The 24172-nt window shown below is 48.5% G+C and overlaps 1 protein-coding gene across 1 annotated transcript in view; it reads left to right on the top strand.

Moving 5' to 3' along the window:
- The first annotated feature begins 509 nt into the window (after nucleotides 1-509).
- Nucleotides 510-24172, top strand: part of loxl1 (lysyl oxidase-like 1) — a 57722-nt gene continuing 34059 nt past the window's right edge. The window contains exon 1 of the mRNA XM_080216269.1: nucleotides 510-1751. Within this exon, the coding sequence (XP_080072395.1) occupies nucleotides 620-1751 (1132 nt within the window). The 5' untranslated portion in view covers nucleotides 510-619. The remainder of the gene's footprint in view (nucleotides 1752-24172) is intronic.

Genomic DNA, 24172 nt, shown 5'->3' with positions numbered 1-24172 from the left:
GCAGGGGGTTGGCAGCACCAGGGGGGCAGGGGGTTGGCAGCACCGGGGGGTGGGGGGGTGTTGGCAGCACCGGGGAGTGGGGTTGGCAGCACTGGGGGGTGAGGGGGAGGGAGGGGAGCGTCGGGGGGGGGGGGGGGTAAGGGGAGCGCGGGGTGGTGGGGAGAGGAGCGCAGGGTGATGGGGTTGGCAGCGCAGCACCGGGGGGGGGGGGGGGGGGGGAGGTGGCGGCAGGGGGGGGGGTGGCGTGCAGTGCTGGGGGGGGGGGGGGGCTGCTCCCCAGGGGGAGGGGGATAGGGAGTGTGAGGGGGGAGTGTGTGTGAGAGAGAGAGGCAGTGTAAGAGAGAAGGGTAAAGGGGCTGTGAGAGGGGGGTGGGGGTGGTGTGGAGGAGAGGGGGCTGTGAGAGAGGGAAGGGGAGAGAGGAACTGTGAGAGAGAGAGAGAAGAGAGCGAGTGTGAGAGGGGGGGGGGTGGAGGAGGTGGGGAGGCTGAGCTGAGGCTGGGTACAGCCTCCCGCAGTTTCAGTCAGGAGCAGCCGCTCACACAGCGGGCGGGACAGGGTCAGCGTCTGCGGCTCGGCCACTGCCCAGAGGCCGGGCTTTGAGCTCTGTCTGACGGGCTGATGGCCGGGGCCTGCCGGCTGCTGCTGCTGCTGCTGGGCCTGGGGCTGTCCCTCCGCCTGCAGCCGGCCGGGGCTCAGGGCGAAGCGGCGGTGCCCGGGGAGCCCGGCGGTTGGGGCCAGGTGATCCAGTGGGAGAACCGGGGCCGCCTCTACAGCCTGCTGAGCAGCGGCTCCCGCTACCTGCCGGCCGGCGCGGAACAGCCTCCGGCCCACCGCCGGCTCTGGCTGGCCGGCTCCCGGCGGGCCGGCGGCACCGGGCGGCGCCAGGCGCCATCCGCACCTCAGCGGGCGGCCTCGGAGACGGTGCGGGGGCAGACCCGGCACCCGTTCGGCTTCGGGCAGGTGCCGGATAACTGGAGGCAGGGCACGGTGGGCGACCCCAGTCACACCCACCGGCACCCGGCGGCCTCCCGCCCGCGATCGTACCAACCCGCCGGCGCCGCCTTCCCGGAGACTTACCCGCGCTTCCTTCCCGCCGCGCCGCCGCCCAACGAGCCCGCCTACGACTACGGGGCGCCGCGGGGCCCCTTCGACGGGCTGGACGAGGTCCTCCCTCAGCGGCGCCTGCCGCTGGGGGGCGGTGGCGCCGGAGGTTACCACTACCCGTCCCGCGGCCGTTACGACGACTACCGGGAGAGCGGCCCTCCTTACCGAGGGCAGGGCCACTTCGGCGGGCAGCAGAGGTACGCCGTGCCGCGGCGGCAGCCGCCGCCTGCCGCCTTCGACGCGCTCGACCGGCGGTACACGCACAGCCTGTACGACGAGAGTCGGAGCGAGGCGTCGTCGTCCGTCTCGCTGCCCTCTGGCGCGGCGCCTTTCTCGCCTTCCTCTGGCGCGGCGCCTTTCTCGCTCCCCTCCGGCGCGGGCGGCGACCACGCCCTCCAGGCCGCCGTCCCCTCCTCCGAGCTTGGCCAGACCGCCTCCGAGGGTACCGGCTACTACTACCCCTCTGGCCGCAACGTCCCGCTGGATTCGTACCCGCCCTACTCTTCTCGCTACGTGGAATCCAATGCTCCCAACTCGGAACAGTACGCGTTCCGGCGCGAGCCCAACGGCGGGACTGAACAACTGAGGCGGCACCTTCCACGACTGGCCCTGGGGAGTGTGTACAGGCTGGACCAAACTGGCAGAGGTAACACTCTTTCAAAATGTCTTCACTGGGTTGTCGAGCTTGGTTTCTGATGTTGGTTCAAAGTCCAACCTCAAATTATGAGCGGCTGGCTCGTCGGTCGAGGGGGTACGATTCTTCGCTGAGGGTAACCACGTTGTAGTGCGAGAGGTCCCGGGTACAAATCCCAGACCAGTCCGGAGACCTTTTGGATGGCACGGCGGTTAGCCTCGGAGACCCTGGTTCGATTCCCCAGCTTGGTTCGCTGTCTGTGTGGTGTTTGCACATTCTCCCCGTGTCTGCGTGGGTTTCCTCCGGGTGCTCTGGTTTCCTCCCACAGTCCGAAAGACGTACAGGTTAGGGTGCATTGGCTGTGCTAAATTCTCCCTCGGTGTACCCGAACAGGCGCCTGACTCTGGCCACTAGGGGATTTTCACAGTAACATCATTGCAATGTTGATGTAAACCTACTCGTGACACTAGTATATAATAAATATTTAATCTTGAGCAATGTATATTCTGTATAAAACCGGGACGGTGGCGCCGTGGTTAGCACTGCTGCCTCACAACACCAGGAACCTGGATTCAGTTCCCAGTTTGGGTCACTGTCGTGCAGAATCTGCACGTTCTCCCCATGTCTGCGTGGGTTTCCTCCGGGTGCTTCAGTTTCCTCTCTCAGTCCAAACGACATACTGGTTAGGTGCTAAATTCTGTCTCAGTGTACCCAAGCAGGCGCCAGTATTTGATGACTAGGGGATTTTCACGTTAACTTCATGGCAGTGTTAATGTGAGCCTACTTGTGACACTAGTATATAAGATATATTGCTGAAGATTAAACGTTTATATATTCCATATCAAACTGGGATGGTGGTTAACACGGCCGCCTCAGCGATTCCTTGGGGTTTGATTCCCAGTCTTGGGTCACTGTCTGTGTGGCGTTTGCGCATTCTCCTTGTGTCTGCGTGGGTTTCCTCCGGGTGCTCCAGTTTCCTCCCACGGCCCAAAAGACGTGCTGGTTAGGTGGATTGGCCGTGCTAAATTGCCGTTTATTGTCAGGGGGACCAGCTAGGGTAAATGCATGGGATCAAAAGAGAAGATGCTGGAAAATCTCAGCAGGTCTGGCAGCGTCTGTGAGGAGAGAAAAGAGCTGACATTTCGAGTCCAGGCGACCCTTTGTCAAAGCATTTTCTCTCTTGGTTTCGGATTCCGGCATCCACAGTAATTTGCTTTTATAAATACATGGGCTTGTGGGCATGACGTGGAGTCCAACAGGTTTATTTGGTAGCAGAAAGCCAGTGGCTTTTTGCTACGACATAAACCTGTCAGACTTTAACCTGGTGTTGTGAGACTTCTCACTGCGATGGTGGGGACAGGGCCTGGGTGGGATTGTGGTCGGTGCAGACTCGATGGGCCAAATGGCCTCCTTCTGCCCTGTAGGGATTCCATGATTCCGTGACGCTGTTTTCTCCAAGCATAGTTGGAATTGTTCAAATGCTTGCCTGTCGCATCTATTACTGCCCAGTTCAGTACCCCCCTCTCCCAAACAGGCACGCACAAATGAAGAAGTTTATAAAAGGCCAAAGTCTATTTTTCATAGCTTCTTTCTTCAATAAATGCACTTTGGAGGGTAAGGATTAAAATATCTTCCAACCAGAATTTTCCAATCCCGCCCACCACAGGTGGCAGAACGTGCAAAGATTGGGCGGGGTTTACTGTGAGTGCAGTTGGAAAATCCCACCCACTAGCTCTTCGTGCCCCCGTTATTCGTTGCTGATATCAAGTCGATATCGGAAATTAGTTCTCATTAGAGCTGGTTATATTTGAGCAGCATTGTATCTGCTGAAAGGTGCAATGAACATAAGAACATAAGAAATAGGAGCAGGAGTAGGCCATCTAGCCCTTCGAGCCTGCCCCGCCGTTCAATAAGATCGTGGCTGATCTGTCGTGGCTCAGTTGCACATTCCTGCCCTCTCCCCATAACCCTTAATCCCCTTGCATTTATTATTCATAGAATTACAAAATCTGTGCAGTACAGAAGGAGGCCATTTGGCCCGTCGAGCCTGTATCAACCACAATCCCACCCAGGTCCTATTGCTGTAACCCTTATTTACCCTGTTAATCCCCCTGACACTAGGGTTAATTTAGCATAGCCAATCAACCTAACCCGCATATCTTTGGACTGTGGGAGGAAACCCACGCAGACATGGGGAGAACATACAGAGTCCACACAGACAGCGTGCTGAGGCCAGAATTGAACCTGGAACCCTGGTGCTGTGAGGCAGCAGTGCTAACCGCTATGCCCCCTGTGCTGCCCACATTGTCACATTTGATTTTGTTATTGTCATATGTGTTAGTGTATGGCGAAAAGTATCGTTTGTTGTATGCTGTACAGGTATACGTTCATGGAGAAGGGAAGGAGTTAAAGTTTATTTATTAGTCACAAGTAGGCTTACATTCGCATAGTAATGAAGTTACTATGAAAATCCCGAGAGTGCAGAATGTAGTGTTACAGTCATAGCTAGGGTTTAGAGAAAGTTCAACTTAATCAAGGTAGGTCATTTGAAAGTCTGACGACAGCAAAGAAAGTGATACGTGACCTCAGACTTTTGTATCTTTTTCGCGATGGAAAAACGTGGAAGAGAGAATGGCCGGGGTGCATGGGGTCCTTAATTATGCTGGCTGGCAGGCTGGTTTGTGCGATGGACTTATTGGGATAGAGTGATACAGGCAAAACAATCATAGAATCCCAGCAGTGCAGAAGGAGGCCATTTGGCCCTTTGAGCTGCACTGCCCACCCAGACCCTATCCCCCTCACCCCGTATATTTACCCTGCTAATCCCCTTGTAACTAAGGGTCAATCTAGCATGACAGTTAACCTGACCTGTGCGTCTTTGGAGTGTGGGAGGAAACTGGAGCACCCAGAGGAAACCCACGCAGATGGGGGAAAACCCACACAGACAGGTGGAAAAGCAGACTCCACACAGTCACCCAAGGCCAGAATTGAATGCAGGTCCTTGGAGCTGTGAGACAGCAGCGTTAATCACTGTGCCACCCGAACAGTAGTGGTACTGGTGTTTAAAATGTGGAAAGAATTGTCAAACTGTGCTTGGTTTCTGCCATTGGAACAGTATCTAATCAACCATTCAACCTAATGTAAGTGAATGATTTGATTTGATTTATTATTGTCACATGTATTGGTATACAATGAAAAGTATTATTTCTTGCATGCTACAGAGACAAAACGACATCACATGGGGGAAAATGGGAGGGTGCAGAATATGGTTTTGCAGTTACGGTGATGAGACAGATCAGCTTAACATGTGCTGTGACCTTTCAGAAGTCTGATGACAGCAGGCAAAAAGCTGTTCTTGAGTCGGTTGGTATGTGTCCTCAGACCTTTGTATCTTTTTCCCGACGGGAGAAGTTGGAATGAAAGGCTTGACGTATGAGGAGTGTTTGAGGACTCTGGGTCTGTACTCGATAGAGTTTAGAAGGATGAGGGGAGATCTTGCTGAAACTTACAGAATACTGAAAGGCCTGGATAGACATGGGGAAGCTGTTCCCAATAGTATGAGAGTCTCAGAATGAAGGGATGACCCTTTAGAATTTCTTCAGCCAGAGGGTGGTGAACTGTGGAACTCATTGCCACAGAAGGCTATGGAGGACAGGTCATTGAGTGTATTTAAGACAGAGATAGATAGGTTCTTGATTGGTTAGGGGATCAAATGTTGTGGGGAAAAGGCGGGAGAATGGGGTTGCGAAACATATTAACCATGATTGAATGGCAGAGCAGTTTCAATGGGCTGAATGGCCTAATTCTGCTCCTATATTTTATGATCTTATGGAAGAGAGTACATAAGGGCGTGTAGGGTCCTTGATTATATTGGCTGTTTTTCTGAAGTAGGGGGAATGTGTCCACAGAGTCAATGGATGGGAGGCTGATTTGCGTGATGGATTTGGCTACAGTCACGGCCCTTTGTAGTTTCTTGCGGTCTTGGGCAGAGCAGGAGCCCATACCAAGCTGTGACACAACCAGAAAGAATGCTTTCTATCGTGCATCAATAAAGGTTGCTTTGGTAACACAGCATCCAGCCCTCTTTTCTCAGTCAGGAAGAGAAAAAAAAGACTTGGATTAACCTAAAATAAATGTTTAGCTTCACTAGTTCCCAAGTTTTTCACATCCAATCAAGAGCTTTAGAATCAGAGAATCCTACAGTGCAGAATGAGGTAATTCGGCCCATCGGGTCCGCACTGACCACAATCCCACCCAGATCCTATCCCTATAACCCCTGGCTAGTCCCCCAGACTCTAAGGTGCAATTTAGCATGGCCAAAACCTCTGAACCAACACATCTTTGAACTGTGGGAGGAAACTGGAGCACCCAGAGAAAACCCGCACAGACATGGGGAAAATGTGCAGACTGCACAGACAATGACCCGAGCCAGAAATTGAACCCTGGTCTCTGGCACAGTGAGGCAGCAGTGCCAACCACTGTGCCACCCTTTAGAAGTGTGTGTCACTCTTGTACTGTGCTAATATATGCACACAATGAGCTCCCACACTGATAATGATAGAATGATCTGACTGCAGTGATATTGGGTGTGCGATCGCTACAGACCAAGACACAGGAGAAGTTGGAACATCACCACCCCCACCCCACCCAATCCCCGCACTGCCACTCTACTTTGAAATAATGCAGTGGGATATCTTATGCCCAGTTGAGATTGTGTTAATGTTTACCTGAATGACTCCTTCAGTGTAACGTTGGTGTACCAGCTGAAATTTTGTGTTCAAGTCTCTGAAGTGGGAATTTAATGGCCGGCACAGTGGTTAGCACTGCTGCCTCACAGCACCAGGGACCTGGGTTCGATCCCCGGCTTGGGTCACTCTCTGTGCGGTGTTTGCACATTCTACCTCTGTCTATGTGGGTTTCCTCCGGGTGCTCTGGTTTCCTCCCACAGTCCAAAGACGTGCTGACCGTGCTAAATTCTCCCTCGGTGTATACAAACAGGCACCGGAGTGTGGCGACTAGGGGATTTGCACAGTAACTTCATTGCAGCATTAAAGTAAGCCTACTCATGACAATAATAGGTGGCACAGTGGTTAGCACTGCTGCCTCACAGCGCCAGGATCCGTGTTTGATTCCCAGCTTGAGTCACTGTCTATGCTGCGTCTGCATGTTCTCCCTGTGTCTGTGTGGGTTTTTTCCAGATTGCCCTGGTTTCCTCCCACAGTCTGAAAGACAGGCTGGTTAGGTGCATTGGCCATGATAAATTCTCCTGCAGTGTACCCGAACAGGCACCGAGTGTGGTGACTAAGGGATTTTCACAATAACTTCATTGCAGAGTTAATGTAAGCTTACTTGTGACACTAATAAATAAACTTTAACTTTAACGATGTGCCACCATATCATGAGTGCTCCTGCCAGCATCTTCATTATCAAACTGGGATGGTGGCCCAGTGGTTAGCACTGCTGTCTCACAGGACCAGGGACCCAGGTTCGATTCCCGGCTTGGGTCACTGACTGTGTGGAGTTTGCTCACTCTCCCCCGTGTCTGCATGGTGACGAGGGAATTTTCACAGTAGCTTCATTGCAGTGTTAATGTCAGCCTACTGGTGACACTAATAAATAACCTAGAACTAAACTGGAAGGCCATATGCAGTGGAGTTTCCCAGGGGTCAAATGAGGATGTTGGTATTCAGTGAGCTAGCAAGGACATGATGGGCTAGATGGCCTCTTTCTGTGCAGTTACTATCCGACGATTGAATCACTACGTAACTAAGTCATGGCAAATGCCTGGTTAACCTGGTTTTATACGCGCAGAGAGTCTTGGAATCCAATCTCCACGACATGGGGTCAGTCAGAGGTTAATTGTTTTTTTGCAAGAGGGACGTTGTAAAATTGACAGCTGCTTCCAAATCTTTAGCTCCGGGTTAAGAAAAGTCAGCACGATATTTTAAAAATACTTTTGACATTTGGAACTCCAGTCGCACACTCGTAGCTGCGTGGGTATGTGGATACCTTTCCTCAGTGTGTTAAATTTTTGGTCGCAATTTAATGCCGACTTTTCCCGTCTGCAAATTCGTAAGCCCACATTTCCAATCAAATTTCCCCATGTCAACTTTCAGTGTCACAGCTTGTTGATGAACCAGTTACATCACACTTTTCCTTTCCAAAGGAATCATAGAATCCCTACAGTGCAGAAGGTGGCCATTCGGCCCATCAAATTCTCATCAACTCTCTGGCAGGACGTCTTTAGTAAGAAGTCTCACAACACCAGCATCAGGACATCTTTACCCAGTCCCTATCCCAGTAACTCCACATTGGGGGCACAGTGATCAGCATTAATGCCTCACAGCACCAGGGACCTGGGTTTGATTCCTGGTTTGGGTCGCTGTCTGTCTGGAGTTTGCACATTCTCCCTGTGTCTGCGTGGGTTTCCTCTGGGTGCTGCTCCGGTTTCCTCCCACAGTCCAAAAGACGTGCTGGTTAGGTACATTGGTCACACTAAATTCTCCCTCAGTGTACCCGAACAGGCAGTGGAGTGTGGCGACTGGGGAATTTTCACAGTAACTTCATTGCAGTGTTAATGTAAGCCTACTTGTGGCACTAATAAATAAAATTAAACTTACTTCTCTTTATTTACCCAGCTAATTCCCTGAACCTGTATATCTTTGGACACTAAGATGCAATTTAGCATGGCCAATCCACCTAACCCGCGCATCTTTGTGATTGTGGGAGGAAACCAAAACACCTGGACGAAACCCACGCAGATATGGGGGGAACGTGCAAATTCCACACGGTCAGTCACACAAGGCCTGAATCGAATCCAGCCCCTGGTGCTGTGAGGCAGCAGTGCTAACCACTGTTCCACTGTGCCACGCCTTATATACTTATGCCCCTACATAGAGGTGAGACTCCCTGATTGGGCAGGCAATTGTGATCTCAATCAGGTAGCTTTTTTGCATACCAACCAAATAAACAAACTCAAATTAACTTGGGGACAAATTAAAAAGGGCAGCTCCCCAAAAGGAGGGGGAACAGCCTGAACAAAAAATCAAATCACAATGGAAACTTAAAACGTTAAATCAAAATGTAATTATAATGCACCTGCGGTGCCCAGTGGGCACGAAAGGTGTCAACTGCGCCCGTGGACACCGCATGTTCCCTCTCCAGAGACACCTGGCTGCGAATATAGCTGCAGTAGAGGGACAGATAGTCAGGAAACCTCAATCAGGGAGCTCATACTCCAAGAAGCCAACCTCATGAGCTGCGTTAAGGTCATTACAGGGAAGCCAATGGGAACAGGAGCACTCAGAGGAAATCCACATAGACATGGGGAGAATATGCAGACTCCGCAGAGGATGTGGATCCGAGGCTGGAGTCAGTGGTATAATCACTGGACTGGATTACCAGTCCAGTGATTATAACATTGCATCCCCTTATTTGTTATTTGTAAGTATATAGGCCTGGCTTTGCTTGGGACAAGGTTGCTGTCGTCTCAAGGAATGTCGAATTCTATTTGCTTGTTGTTGCCTCTGCTGTTTCTTCATTTGATTTCTCTGCTTCTGACAAGAGCACTCATGGCATGCTGGCACGTTGTTAAAATTTACTTGTTCGTGGCACACTAAGTGGGCTTACATTAATACCAATGAAGTTACTGTGAAAATCCCCTAGTCGCCACACTCTGGCGACTGTTCAGGGACACAGAGAGAATTTAGCAATGTCAGTGCACCTAACCAGCACATCTTTGGACTGTGGGAGGAAACTGGAGCACCTGGAGGAAATCCACGCAGGCACAGGGAGAATGTGCAGACTCCACACAGACAGTGACCCAAGCCAGGAATTGAACTTGGGTCCCTGGCGCTGTGAGGCAGCAGTGCTAACCGCTGTGCTGCCCTAAAGTTAGGTTTATATATTTAGTTTATTGGTTTAATTTACTGTTTTATTGTCACAGATTAGTTTACATACTTATTGTCACAAGTATGCTTACATTAACACTGCAATGAAAATCCCCTAGTTGCCACACTCTGGTGCCTGTTCGGGTACACTGAGGGAGAATTTAGCATGGCCAATGCACCCTAACCAGCACATCTTTCGCACTGTGGACTCTCCTATACAAATTGACAGAGCTCCCTTGTTTTGGCTTTTGCGAACCTCTCACCTGTTTTAGCCGCCAAGCTCTGATCACCACACTATCTATTGCCTTTTGCTGCAGTTCGTTGTGATTTAATGGGCCCTGAGCTGATTGCTGGACATCCGACATGCGCTGAAAGAGATGCGAGACTCTTGTCTCTTTAAGATGCATTTTGGATGGCGCTCAATAGGAGGACATGGAGTCCCGAGTCCTGGCTGCCTCTCTGCTAGCTGAGTAAACTGAGGGACTCTGTGCAAAGTACAAAGAGCTACTGTGTGGGGCCAGGTTACACGCATCTGATTTGAGAAATAATGAATAGGAAGGTGTGTGTGTGTGTGTGTGTGTCCGAGGTTGTTTTCACCATTTCGACGTTGACTGAAATGCCACATAGGATTGTCACTCCTAAACCCAGTGAGGAGCTCAGGAGAAACTCTTGTATGCGGAGAGTAGCTGGAATGTGGAGCCTGCTACCCACTGGGACAAATAGCAGGAATTAATTCGAGGGGGAGGAAGAAATAGAAGGATAGGGGTGGCACAGTGGTTAGCACTGCTGCCTCACAGCGCCAGGGACCTGGTTTCGATTCCTGGCCTTGGGTCACTGTCTGGGTGGAGTTTGCACATTCTCCCAGTGTCTGCATGGGTTTCCTCCATGCGCTCCGGTTTTCTCCCACAGTCCGAAATATGTGCTGGTTAGGTGCACTGGCCGTGCTAACTTCTCCCTCAGTGTAACCCGAACCGGTGCCGGAGTGTGGCAACTAGAGGATTTGCACAGTAACTTCATTGCAGTGTTAATGTAAGCCTACTTGCGACACTAATCAATAAACTTTATTTGGGACAAATGAGATTTTATGCCACAATTTCTGAAAGTGATTCGCAGTGCGTTAATTGAAGTTCTCTTTGTGATACCCCCATCATAGATGGACATGCTGATTGCTGTTTCTGTTTTGGCATAAGATTAGGCTGAATTCTAAGATCTCCGATGCCAGGAAGCTATTGTATCTTTAAGTTCTATATTGTTGCTAGGCATTGTATCCCCATTTGCTACTCTAGAATCACAACAGTGCAGAAGGAGGCCATTCAGCCCATCGAGTCTGCACTGACCATAATCCCACCTATGCCCTAACCCTGTAGCTCCATGCATTTACCCTGCTAAACCGCCCCCCCCCACTTCCCCCGACACTAAGGAATAATTTAGCATGGCCAATCCACCTAATCCGCACGTCTTTGGGCTGTGGGAACGAACTGGAGCACCCGGAGGAAACCCACGCAGACACGGGGAGAATGTGCCAACTCCACACAGACAGTGAGCTGAGGCTGGTGTTGAACCCGAGTCCCTGGTGCGGTGAGGTGGCAGTGCTATCTGTAGATGCATGGGGACAAAACGTCACCTACTTGAGCCCCCAGCTGTCTTCCCCTATTTCTTGCTTGGAGCAGCTGGCCAACAGCAGATGTACGTACATTCCTTGACATCTTAATTCCATCCTTATCCCACATCCATGTTTCCGAGTGTAGGTTGGGATTCAGAAATCTGTTTGATAATTTGCCATACCTCTGTGAAAGGAGGCGAATGAGAATGGGCATAGAAAATAGAAGCAGGAGTAGGCCATTTGGCCCTTTGAGCCCACTGCGCCATTCATAGAGACATAGAGATTTGAGAGACAAATCGAGGCCCTTCAGCCCATCATGTCTGCACCAGCCATCAATCACCTGTCCATTCTTATTCCAGCACTTAGTAAATAGCCTTGTTTCAAATGCTTGTCTAAATGTTTCTTAGACATCATGTGGGTGCCCACCATTATAATCCCTTCAGGTAGTGATTTACCTTACGTTAAGTATAATGGCTGGGATTCTCCCAAGGAGAAACTAAATGCCCGACAAGTGGGAAAGCGGGAGATTTTCCCACCTTTTTTTTGGGTGTATTAAGTGGAACGAATTTCCGGCGCAGTGTGCTCTGCAGATCGCCTCAGAGGGATTCATGCTGGAAAAGTGGGGGAAGGCGGGCATATTGGGGGCGTGCGGGGTGGGGGGGGGGTCCATATCCCACTTGAGAGGCTGGAATCAGTGCTCTGAATGGGTCACTGCGCATGCGCCGAACTGTTATTGGGGAGATCAATGCGTGCTTGCTGCCCACCATCGCCTCACCCGCTCACTGCCCTACTGATTGATGGGTGGGGGGGAGCAGGAAGCAATGGCCAGCCCCGATTTCCCCCCCACCCACCCCTCCCCCCCCCCTCACAGGGAAGAGCAGCCCACTGTCTATGGAACTATGGCGATTTTATCTTTTTCTATGTTTCTATGTATGTGGGGATCAAGCTGTTAAGTTGGATCATTCACAGAACCCTACAGCACAGAACATAGAACATAGAACATAGAAGGTGCTCTTCAGCCCATCGAGTCCGCACTGACGCATTAAATGCCCTGACCTGCCCACCCAATCCCATTTGCCAGCGCTTGGCCCATAGCCCTGAATGTTTTGGCGTGCCAAGTGCTCATCCAGATACTTTTTAAAGGATGTGAGGCATCCCGCCTCCTCCACCCTCCCAGGCAGCCCACTCCAGACCCTCACCACCCTCTGGATTAAAAAGATTTTTCCTCAAATCCCCCCCCCCCAAACCTCTCATTCCTCACTTTTAACTTGTATTCCCTTGTAACTGACCCTTCAACTAAGGGGAACAGCTGCTCCCTGTCCACTCTATCCATGCCCCTCTTGAACACCATGATCAGATCGCCCCCTTAGTCTTCTCTGCTCCAGAGAAAGCAGCCCAAGCCTATCCAATCTCTCTTTATAACTTTAATGTTCCATCCCGGGCAGCATCCTGGTGAATCTCCTCTGCACCCCCTCCAGTGCGTTCACGTTCTTCCTATAATGTGGCGACCAGAACTGCACACAGTACCCCAGCTGTGGCCTCACCAAAATTCTACACAAGTCCATCATGACCTCAATGCTTTTGTAATCTATACCCTGATTGATAGTCACAATCAAAGTGAATGGCAGTGCAGGCTCGAATGGACTCCTCCTCCTCCTATTTTCCACGTTTCTATGTATTCAGGACTTAAATTTGCCAAGAATTGAGCCCGTACCCTAAAACAAGAGTCAGGTGCGTGATTCTGGGTTCCTCGGATCAGGAGGATCACAAAATTCACAACACGTCTCAGTTGCAACTCTGGAGAACTTGCAAGTAAAGTTTGTTTATTAGTGTCAAAAGTGGGCTTATGTTAACACTGCAATGAAGTTACTGCGAAAATCCCCCCAGTCACCACACTCCGACGCCTGTTCGGGGTACATGGAGGGAGAATTTAGCACGGCCGATGCATCCTAACTAGCACGCCTTTCGGATTGTGGGAGGAAACCGGAGGAAACCCATGCAGACAACGTACGGATTCCACACAGACAGTGACCCGAGCCGGGAGTCGAACCTGGGTCCCTGGCACTGTGAGGCAGCAGTGCTAACCACTGTGCTACCCCACAAACTAAAGTCTGGACTCTAGTTTTTTTGATTTGATTTGGTTTGATTTATTATAGTGACATGCATTATTATAGAGTGAAAAGTATTGTTTCTTGCACGCTATACAGACAAAGCATACCGTTCATAGAGAAGGAAAGGAGAGGGTGCAGAATGTAGTGTTACAGTCATAGCTAGGGTGTAGAGAAAGATCAACTTAATGCGAGGTAGGTCCATGCAAAAGTCTGGCAGCCGCAGGGAAGAAGCTGTTCTTGAGTCTTAACTTGCACAAGTTAATGGTGAAAGACCTCAGTGACATTATTTGTACCTCTTGGTGGAACAAAGCCCCCTTCTCTGCACTCCAGTAAATAACATTTTTGGATCCTGGCCCATGACTGCTAGATTGGTATCTGCGTTCAGATGAACAAGAAGAAAAGCACTGATTTTCCACACATGGTTTACAGTTGAAATATCTAATGTGTAATCTTGTGACTGACGCGTAATGATGGAAAGTTCCATTATGCGCTCTGGTTGTTTACTCCAGCAGATTGTCAGTAAGCAACAAGCCTGACCCGGAATTAATGGCTGGATAGCATGACTATTGACTGAATATTGTTTCAGAAAAGAAAAGGCAAAAGTGGTCTGAAATTGAGATAATTTGTTGTACCCCATCATTAGGACCGAGCTGTTTCAGCAACACTCCTCCCTCCCTGGCTTTTATCTGCAAAGAGCCGCGGGGCACTTAAAGACAATATGTGGAATGTGGGTAATTACTACTGAGAAGCAATTTCAGTTGCGTTTTACAAAACGATCTTTAGAAAAAGAAAAAAAACAAATTGTTAATTTTTCTTCTTTGTTCATGGGATAGTAAAGGGCAGGCCATTTAGGACTGAGATGGGGAGGAATTTCTTCACTCGGAGAATGGTGAGAGGAATTCTCAATGCCAGAGGAAGCTTAGCCATTGAGTGTGTGCAAGACAAACGATCGATCGATTTCTGAGGGCCACATAGAAAAAAAAGTAGGTGATTTAGTTGAATGAAGGAGCAGGCTCGACGGGCTGAATGGCCTATTCCTATGTTCCTTTATTCCTACGGTTTTAGCAGCTTTGAGAGCCTAAATGGCCACCTCCCATTACTAGGACCAATATTGAGTCTTAGAATACATTGAGTGTTGCACATACATTGCTACATGACAGCAATAGGTCAGGTTTCCTGATTGGGGCTTATCAGGAACTAAATTAAAAAACAGGTACTTGAGGGTTATAACCGAAGGAAAGATGTGCTGGCCTCGGAGAGGGTCCAGAGGAGGTTCGCAGGAATGAAATGCTTGACATATGAGGAGCATCTGGGTCTGTACTCGATGGAGTTTAGAAGGATGAGGGGGGAATCTCATTGAAACTTACGGAGTGTTGAAAGGCCTGGACAGAGTGGACGTGGGGAAGATGTTTCCATTAGTCGGAGAGACTGGGATCCGAGGGCACGGCCTCAGAGTAAAGGGACAACCCTTTACATCTGAGGTGAGGCAGAATTTCTTCAGCCAGAGGGTGGTGAATCTGTGGAACTCATTGCCACAGAAGGCTGCGGAGGCCAGGTCATTGAGTATACTTAAGACATAGATAGATAGGCTGTTGATTGGTAAGGGAAAGGTTACGGGTGGAAAAAGTGGGAGAATGGGGATGAGAAACTTATCAGCCATGATTGAATGGTGGAGCAGATTTGAAGGGCCGAATGGCCTAATTCTGCTCCTATATCTTGTGGCCTTAAGTGTAATGGTTGATATATAAGCAAAGAAGCTCACAAAAATCTGCTTCAAATAACTTAGGGCCATCATCCACACTTGTTGCTGATTTTCCTCATCAACATTTTTCAGATTCCACCCCATCTTTGCAGGGAATCTGCTGACTGCTAAATTCATGTTGTCTTGACCTGCTGCACGCCTGAGGGCAATGGAATCATTTGTTTCAAATCTTCAGAAACACTTCTCGAGCCTTGGTCTCTTTCAACAGCAAAGACATTTTGATCCTGGTTTGCTTTTTTTTTGTATGGGTGGCCAGTGTACTTTTGAATTGTTCTGTGTTTGACTGATTGTGTGAGTGTTTACTGTTGACGCTCACTGTACTCAACTTGAGTAAGCCTGGATGTGGACTCAGAGAAAAGTAACAAGCTGTAGAAAGAGCGTGTAGAATGTGAATGAACTTGTTACACACAGGGGAGGGGAGGGATTTTACGATTTCGCTCGGGCGAGATTCCTAAAATCCTGCCCCAGGATTTCCGTTCTGTGAGCTTCGCCCACCCCGACCTGTACAATAGGTGGACAACTCGACTGTTCACACAAACTCAAGATCTTCCTTGGGGAGGTGATCGTTGAATCATAGAATCCCTACAGTGCAGAATGAGGACATTCAGCCCATCGAGTCTGCACCGACAACAATTCCACCCAGATCCTATCCCCACAACCCCATATATTTATCCAGCCAATCCCCCTAACACTAAGAGGCAATTTAGCATGGCCAATCCACCTAACTTGCACATCTTTGGACTGTGGGAGGAAACCGGAGCACCTAGAGGAAACCCACACAGACACGGGGAGAATGTGTGGACTCCACACAGTCACCTGGTGGCCCAGTGGTTAGCACCTGTGCTTCACAGCGCTAGGGACTCTTGTTCGATTCCCAGCTTGGGTCACCGTCTGTGAAGAGTCTGCACGTACTCCCCATGTCTGCGTGGGTTTCCTCCCACAGTGCAAAAGACGTGCTGGTTAGGATGCATTAGCCGTGCTAAATTCTCCCTCAGTATACCCAAACAGGACCGGAGTGTGGCGACTGGGGGATTTTCACAGTAACTTCACTGCGGTGTTAACGTAAGCCTACTTGTGACACTGATAAATAAACTTTAAACTCCAGCTGGGAATCGAACCTGGGTCCCTGGCGCTGTGAGGCAGCAGTACTAACCACTGTGCCACCCTTAAGATCAGACAGAGCCTTGAGCCGAATAAGGGTTGGAGGGCAGAGGGTTATTGTAGGCGGGAAGCTGATGTATGTAATGCTGCATTCTGTAAATAAACCAAAGCTCACCAGCTGGCTTGGGATGCGTTTAACAGCAAGGCGTGTGCTTTGTGTATCATTCCAGCCATTGATACGAAATTTAGCATGAAAACTCATTTGGCTACAAATGCCATTTAAATCAGGCTTATAATTATGAACACACACATGATAGTCAAGTGACAATTAAACATTTTCTGCTGCTTACCAAATGAAATGTTTTTTTTGGAAAAAGAATTCCCCTCGAGTTGACAAGACCTTGGGTTTCTCTTAGCTTAATATGTTATCTTATGTTTAGAATGTATAATCAGAATAGCATATTAAACTTCACCAGGTATGTAATTAGTAATATCGCAAGTTTGTTTCACTCTCTCACCCACAAATGCAGAGCTCTCTCTCTGTTTAAATAAAAGACAGTGAAAGTATTCCCTGAATAAAACATTTGAAACGCGTTCTCCCACTTTCCTTTAAATTATTTTGGGTCAGTTGAGGGGTGGCCTGGCAGCCTCTCAGTGCCAAGGACCTGGGTTCGATTCCTGGCTTAGGTCACTGTCTGTGTGGAGTGTGCACGTTCTCCTCGTGTCTGCGTGGGTTTCCTCCGTGTGCTCCAGTTTCCTCCCACAGTCTGAAAGAGGTGCTGGTTAGGGTGCGTTGTCCCGAACAAGCGCCGGACTGTGGCACTAGGGGAATTTCACAGTAACTTCATAGCAGTGTTAATGTAAGCCTTACTTGTGAGTAATAAATAAACTTTACTTACCTTAATTCATTTTTGAATACAGAGAAAGTCATTAAAGGAACGAGCTGTGTTCTAACTGCTTGACTCGCTGGTGAGACCACATTTAGAATATTGTGAGCAATTTTGGGCCCCTTCCCTAAGGAAGGAGATGCCGGCCTTGGAGAGGGTCCAGAGGAGGTTCACAAGAATGATCCTGGGAATGAAAAATTGACATATGAGGAATGTTTGAGGACTTTGGCTCTGTACTTGGAGTTTAGAAAGGTGAGGGGGGGGGGTGAATTTCATTCAAACTTACAGAATACTGAAAGGCCTGGATAGAGTGGACGTGGGGAAGATGTTTCTATTAATGGGGAAGACTAGGATCTGATGGTACAGCCTCAGAGTAAAGGGACAACCCTTTAGAACTGAGATGAGGAGGAATTTCTTCAGCCAGAGGGTGGTGAATCTGTGGAATTCATTGCCACAGAAGACTATGGATGCCAGGTCATTGAGTGTATTTAAGACAGAGACAGATAAGTTCTTGATTGATGAGGGGATCAAAGCTTAAGGGGAAAAGTGGGAGAGTGGAGTTGAGAAACTTATCAGCTATGATCGAATGGTGGAGCAGACTTGATGGGCTGAACAGCCTAATTTTGCCCCTTCAAGAGTCATAGGGTCAAAGTGCATTCAGCCCATCAAATCTATACCCGCTTCCCTTAAAGCAATTAGAATCATAGAATCATAGAACCCTACAGTGAAGAAAGAGGCCCTTTGGCCCATCGAGTCTGCACCAACCACAATCCCACCCAAGCCAGACTCCCATCTCCCTATATATTTTTCCTGCTAATCCCGCTAACCTATGCATCTCAGGACACTAAGGAGCAATTTAGCATGGCCAATCAACTTAACCCACACATCTTTGGACTGTGGGAGGAAATCCATGCAGACACGAGGAGAATGTGCAAACTCCACACTGTGACCCGAGCTGGGAATCGAACCAATTAGCCCCATTCTCCCAGTATATCTCCTAATATTTCAATATTAAGTGAGGAAATGACTTTATATTCAAGCAGAATTCAACAACATTATCTCTGCTACAGTGGCACAATGGTTAGCGCTGCTGCCTCACTGCAACCCAGGTTTGATTCTGGCCTTGGGTCACTGCGTGTGTGGAGTTTGCACATTCTCCCCGTGTCCATGTGGGTTTTCTCCGGGTGCTCCTGTTTCCTCCCACAGTCCAAATGACATGTTGGTTTGGTGGATAGTACCCGAACAGGCACTGGAGTGTGGCGACTACGGGACTCTGCACAGACAGTGACCCAAGCCGGGAATCAAACCCAGGTCCCTGGCACTGAGAGTCAGCAGTGCTAATCACTGTGCCACTGTGGACGTGGGAATTTTTAAAATGAAACTAAAAAATGGCATAAAAATGTGAAAGATGCAACAAAATGAAATATTTCTTTTAGCGAAACTGGAAGATTTTTAATATTGTTATGGTTCAGGTTAGAAACTCCAGAGTGTTTTATCAAGCCTGTTTGAACCATAACTTTTGCATCCTGAATTTGGCTAGGATACACATTATGTTCCATTTCAGGTGTGATTCAAATGACCCATTAGGGAGCTTTTATCAAACAAAGTTTATTTAAGGATATAGTTAACATGTATAGAAAGAAAATTAGCAAGAGCTTCAAACAATTACAAACAAGGAACAAAACAACCATTATCACGTATAACCCTTAACAAAGACATCTAATGTGTTCCAATCAAACCAAACACTTGCCATTGACAAAACCCTTTCAGCAGGTTCAATACAGCAAAGTCTACTGCTCATGTGGTAATAGAAATTGAATCCTTTGGTTGAAGCCTGCAGTTCTCTGCATTCATTCCGAACATTTTGTTTCAAAAACACCAGAGACACTCTGGTCCAGCCCCCAACAACAGCAGATTTTCATCCTTCAGGAAAAGATAATCTAGTTTTCAAATTTTCAAAACAACAGGGAGAGAGGGAAATTACTTCTTTCCAGCTTGCAGTCACTTCTAAAATTAAAACTCAAACCCGCAGCTCTAAACTGAAAATGAAAAAACACTTAAACACATGACGGTCCTCCTAACAATGTAGGATCGTAAAAATAATCCCAGACTAAAGACAAACAATCCAATTTAAGCCACTTAAGTCACAGTAAAAAGACTTATTGCAGCCAGCCCGGCAGCAATTACATCACTGAAGCTGTGAGGGCCGCAGGAGTCATGTTTTAAGAAGAACTTTCTTAAAGGGACACTAATGTCACAATATAAATGGATTGTCCTGTTTTAAACCACCCCAGATTAATATCCCATTGCTTTACTCTGATCAGGCCCTGAGGAAATGCCTGGAATTTTCAGCAATTTGCTTACCACACGTGGGTGAGAGGTGGGTAGCCTTATGGCAGGGTTGGTGAGCCATTGTAGCTTGGTTCATGCTGTCGGGATTGGAAAATCCTTCTGGCATGAAGGGCTGGAAAATTATCCCTGGGTATCTCAATTGCCAAACGAGATTCTCTGGTCATTATTACATTGCTGTCTTTGAGAGCTTGCAATGTGCATGTTGGCTGTGGGAGAGAATAGATGGACCTGGAATACCATGTTCAGTTTGGAGTGTCACATCTCAGGAAATTTATTTTTTATATATATATATCAGCCTTGGAGGGAGTGCTGGGTGGCTTTACCAGAATTCCACCTGAACTTCAAGAGTTAAATCACAAACTGAGATTACAGGAGCTTGGATTTAACTTGCTAGAATTTAGAAATGTATTAGTCATTTGATTGATATAAAGGGGAACGGATAGAGTTGAGGTAAACCATCTCTGGTATTAAACAATGTAGCTCTAGGAGACGTAGGGTGGGATTCTCTAGCTGTGATCTCCCCAGGGCTGTGGATTCCAGCCGAGGTCAGTGGACCGGTGGCATAGTGGTTAGCAGTGCTGCCTCACAGCTCCAGGGACCTGGGTTCAATTCCAGCCTTGGGTCTCTGTCTGTGTGGAGTTTACACATTCTCCTGTGTGTGTGTGTGTGTGTGTGTGTGTGTGTTTTCCGGGTCCTCCAGTTTCCTCCCACAGTCCAAAAGACGTGCTGGTTAGGTTGATTGACTATGTTACATTGGCCATAGTATCCTGGGATGTATAGAATAGAGGGATTAGCTGGGTAAATGTATGGGGTTGTGGAGATGGGGCTTCAGGTGGGATTGTTATTGGTGCAGACTCAATGGGCTGAATGGCTCCTTCTGCACTGTAGGGTTTCTGTGATTCTATGACCTTTACATGGTCCTTCCCCCCACCTACAATAATCCCCATAGTGGGTGAGGTGGTACGATTCCAGCCATAGGGTAGGATTTTTCACCCCAAGGCTGGGAATTCCTGCCTGGAGTTAATGGACCTTTGCACAGTCCAACCCCTCCCCACGCGCTACGATTCCCGTGGTGGGTGGGATGGGAAAATTCCAGGCACAGTCTGAAAGACTTGAATCCAATCTTTCGAGCTAAAAGTTTCACTGCCCGCAAAGGCTAGTTAGAACATTCTAGCATAAATGTCAGTCGAAGCTAAGTCAGATCGTTCATTTAAATCTGGATTTGATGGATTGCTTTTATTATTAAGCGATCACAGGCAACAGGGCATGATGGGCAGTTGGAGTTGGGTCAATACTGTATGACCTCGTGACCCTTTGACAAGTCAGCCATGATCTCATTAAGTGAATCAGACCTGAGGGGTGAAATAATTATCTCCTCCTATCTTCCTGTGGTCAGACGCGTTGTTCTTTACTATCCAAGAGCAATGTTACTTGTCACTCACTCCTTGCCCTGAAGTGATGAATCAGATACTAAGCCAAGCATAAAATATCGCAGCCACTGCTTCCCAGGGCAGTTAGAAAAATCAGAGGAATCAAAACACCTCTGGGTGCTTTTCCTGTACAGTGTTGAGTACGGTGGCACAGTGGTTAGCACTGCCGCCCGGGTTCAATTCTGGCCTTGGGTCACTGTCCGTGTGGAGTCTGCACATTCTCCCTGTGTCTGCGTGAGTTTCCTCTGGGTGCTCCCGTTTCCTCCCACAGTCCAAAAGACGTGCTGGTTAGGTGCATCAGTTGTGCTAAATTCTCCCTCGGTGTACCCAGACAGGCACCGGAGTGTGGTGACTAGGGGATTTTGCAGTAGCTTCATTGCAGTGTTAATGTAAGCCTACTTGTGATTACTAAATAAAATTCAGCATTGTTGTAACTTTAATGCCAGTGCAAACTTCAGACGCAAGATTCACTCAGTGTTGCTGAGTAATATTTAGTGCAGATTGTATTCATGGAATCATAGAGTCCTTACAGTGAAGAAGGAGGCCGTTCAGCCCATCGATCTGCACTGACAACAATCCCACCCAACCCTGTCCTTGTAATCCCATGTGTTTACACTGCAAATGCCACTGACACTAGGGTCCATTTAGCACGGCCAGTCCACCTAACCCGCACATGTTAGGACTGTGGGAGGAAACCAGAGCACCTGGAGGAAACCCACGCAGACATGGGGAGAATGTACAAACTCCACACAGACAGTGACCCAAGGCCGGAATCAAACCCAGGTCCCTGGCACTGTGAGGCAGCAGTGCTCTTAAATGACCCACGGCATGGTCTGCTCACAATGTATTAATTTCACAGTAACTTCATTGCCATATTACTGTAAGGCTACTTGTGACACTAATAAATAAACTTTAAATGTTCCTTCAGTGTACCGGAGTGTGGCAACTAGGGGATTCTCACAGTAACTTCATTGCAGTGTTAATGTAAGTTGATTTGTGGCACTAATGAACAAACTTAAACTTGAAGATGAAGCGGGAATGTGACCTGGGATTGGCTCCTATCTCCCGATTCCCACCACCGGAAGCAAAATCCGTCCCATAGCTCTTGACTAGATAGATAGAGGTGGAGAGACTCTTCCCGCTCAAAAAAGACAGTAGGACTAGGGGGCACAGCCTCAAGATAAAGGGGAGGCGGTTTAGAACGGAGTTGAGGAGGAACTTCTTCACTCAAAGGGTGGTGAATCTCTGGAATTCTCTGCCCGTTGAAGTGGTGGAGGCTGCCTCGCTAAATATTTTTAAGAAGCGGGTTGATGGGTTCTTGATAAGAGAGGGGATTAAGGGTTATGGGGAGAGGGCGGGAAAGTGGAACTGAGCCACGACAGATCAGCCATGATCTTATTGAATGGCGGGGCAGGCTCGAAGGGCTAGATGGCCTACTCCTGCTCCTATTTTCTTATGTTCTTATGTTCTTATGACTGGGGAAAGTGGGGGGGGTAATAAATGATTCACCCTTATTGAATGGTACCTAACACATTTTGATGTATGTGATGTGAAATCGGGTGCTCCAGTTCCCTCCCACACTCCAAAGACGTGTGGGTTAGGTTGATCGACCATGCTAAATTACCCCCTAGTGCCAGGGGCAATTGCAGGGTAAACACGTGGTTACGGGGATAGGGTGGAATTGTTGTCAGTGCGGTCTCAGTGGCCCAGGTGTTCTCCTTCTGTGTTGGTGGGATTCTATGAATACAACCTACACTAAATATTGCTCAGGAACACTAAACCAATGTTGTGTCTGAGTTCTGGCAGCACAGTGGTTAGCACTGTTACCTCACAGCACCAGGGACCCCGGTTCAATTCGAGGCTTGGATCGCTGTGTGGAGTTTGCACATTCTCCCTGTGTTTGCATGGGTTTCGCTCCGGTTACCTCCAGCAGTCCAAAGATGTGCGGGTTAGGTGGACTGGCCATGCTGAATTGCTCCTGAGTGTTAGGGGGACTAGCTAGGAGGTAATTATTTTGCTCCCTCAAGTCTGATCCACACATTCAGTGAGATCATGGTTGACTTCATCGCTCAGAACATTGAATTGAGGAGTTGGGACATCTTGTTGAAGCTATACAAGACATTGGTAAGGCCACACTTGGAATACTGTGTGCAGTTCTGGTCACCCTATTATAGAAAGGATATTATTAAAGTAGAAAGAGTACAGAAAAGACTTACTAGGATGCTACCGGGACTTGATAGATTGAATTATAAAGAGAGGTTGGTTAGACTCGGACTTTTTCCTCTGGAGCACAGGAGGTTGAGAAGTGATCTTGTAGAGGTCTATAAAATAATGAGGGGCATAGATCAGATAGATAGTCATTATCTTTTCCCAAAGGTAGGGGAGTTTAAAACTAGAGGGCCTAGCTTTAAGGTGAAAGGGGAGAGTTACAAAAGTGTCCAGCGGGGCAGTTTTTCCAGAGTGTGATGAGTGCCTAGGACAAGCTGCCAGAGGCAGTAGTAGAGGTGGGTACAATTCTGTCTTTTAAAAAGCATTTAGACAGTTACATGGGTACGGTGGGCATAGAGGGATATGGGCCAAATGCGGGCAATTGGGATTAGCTTAGGGGTTTTAAAAAAAAAAGGCGGCGTGGACAAGTTGGGCCGAAGGGCCTGTTTCCATGCTGTAAACCTCTATGACGCTATGACTTGTCAAAGGGTCGCGAGGTCATAGAGTAGGGTAAATGTATGGGGATGGGGAGGCCGAATGCCTCCTCCTGCACTGTGGGGATTCTATGATTTGTTTTTGCAGTTTACTGTGAGATTCTAGAATGTTCCTCGGCCACAGCGATGCTTGGGGAGAACATTCTGTACCACCCATTGCCTGAAGGTGTCTGGAGAGTGTTATGTCATTACCTCACTGTAGATCCGCCAAGCACTAATCGCTGCCCGAATGGAGTCTTGTTCCTGTGTGTGTGGATGTCACAAAATCTGCACTTTCAGTGACCTATGTTGTAACCAGGGCAGAGGCAGTCAACACACAGCAAGTCTTGTGCTCAAACTTTCCAGCCCGAACTTTTGGAGAGGCCTCTTGTCTTTTGAACCCGCGGATCCCACACACAACTTATCTCACGCGGGGAAGGTTTCCCCTGACCCCTGGAGGTAACTGGGCAGAGCGCCTCGCTATCTTTTTAACCTGCCGGCCCCTCATTATTCAACGCTGACTGGTTGCTTGCTGCAAATGGCATTTACATTCTTGTAGGAAGTCTGGAGATTGTTGCAGACCCCGGAGGATTTAATCATCTGTCTGTATTTAACCA

This window comes from Carcharhinus amblyrhynchos, chromosome 32 (assembly GCF_965287045.1).
Source record: "Carcharhinus amblyrhynchos chromosome 32, sCarAmb.v2.hapA, whole genome shotgun sequence".
NCBI lineage: Eukaryota > Metazoa > Chordata > Chondrichthyes > Carcharhiniformes > Carcharhinidae > Carcharhinus > Carcharhinus amblyrhynchos.
Note: the sequence above shows the minus strand (reverse complement) of the source record. Positions and strands in the feature narration are given on the sequence as shown.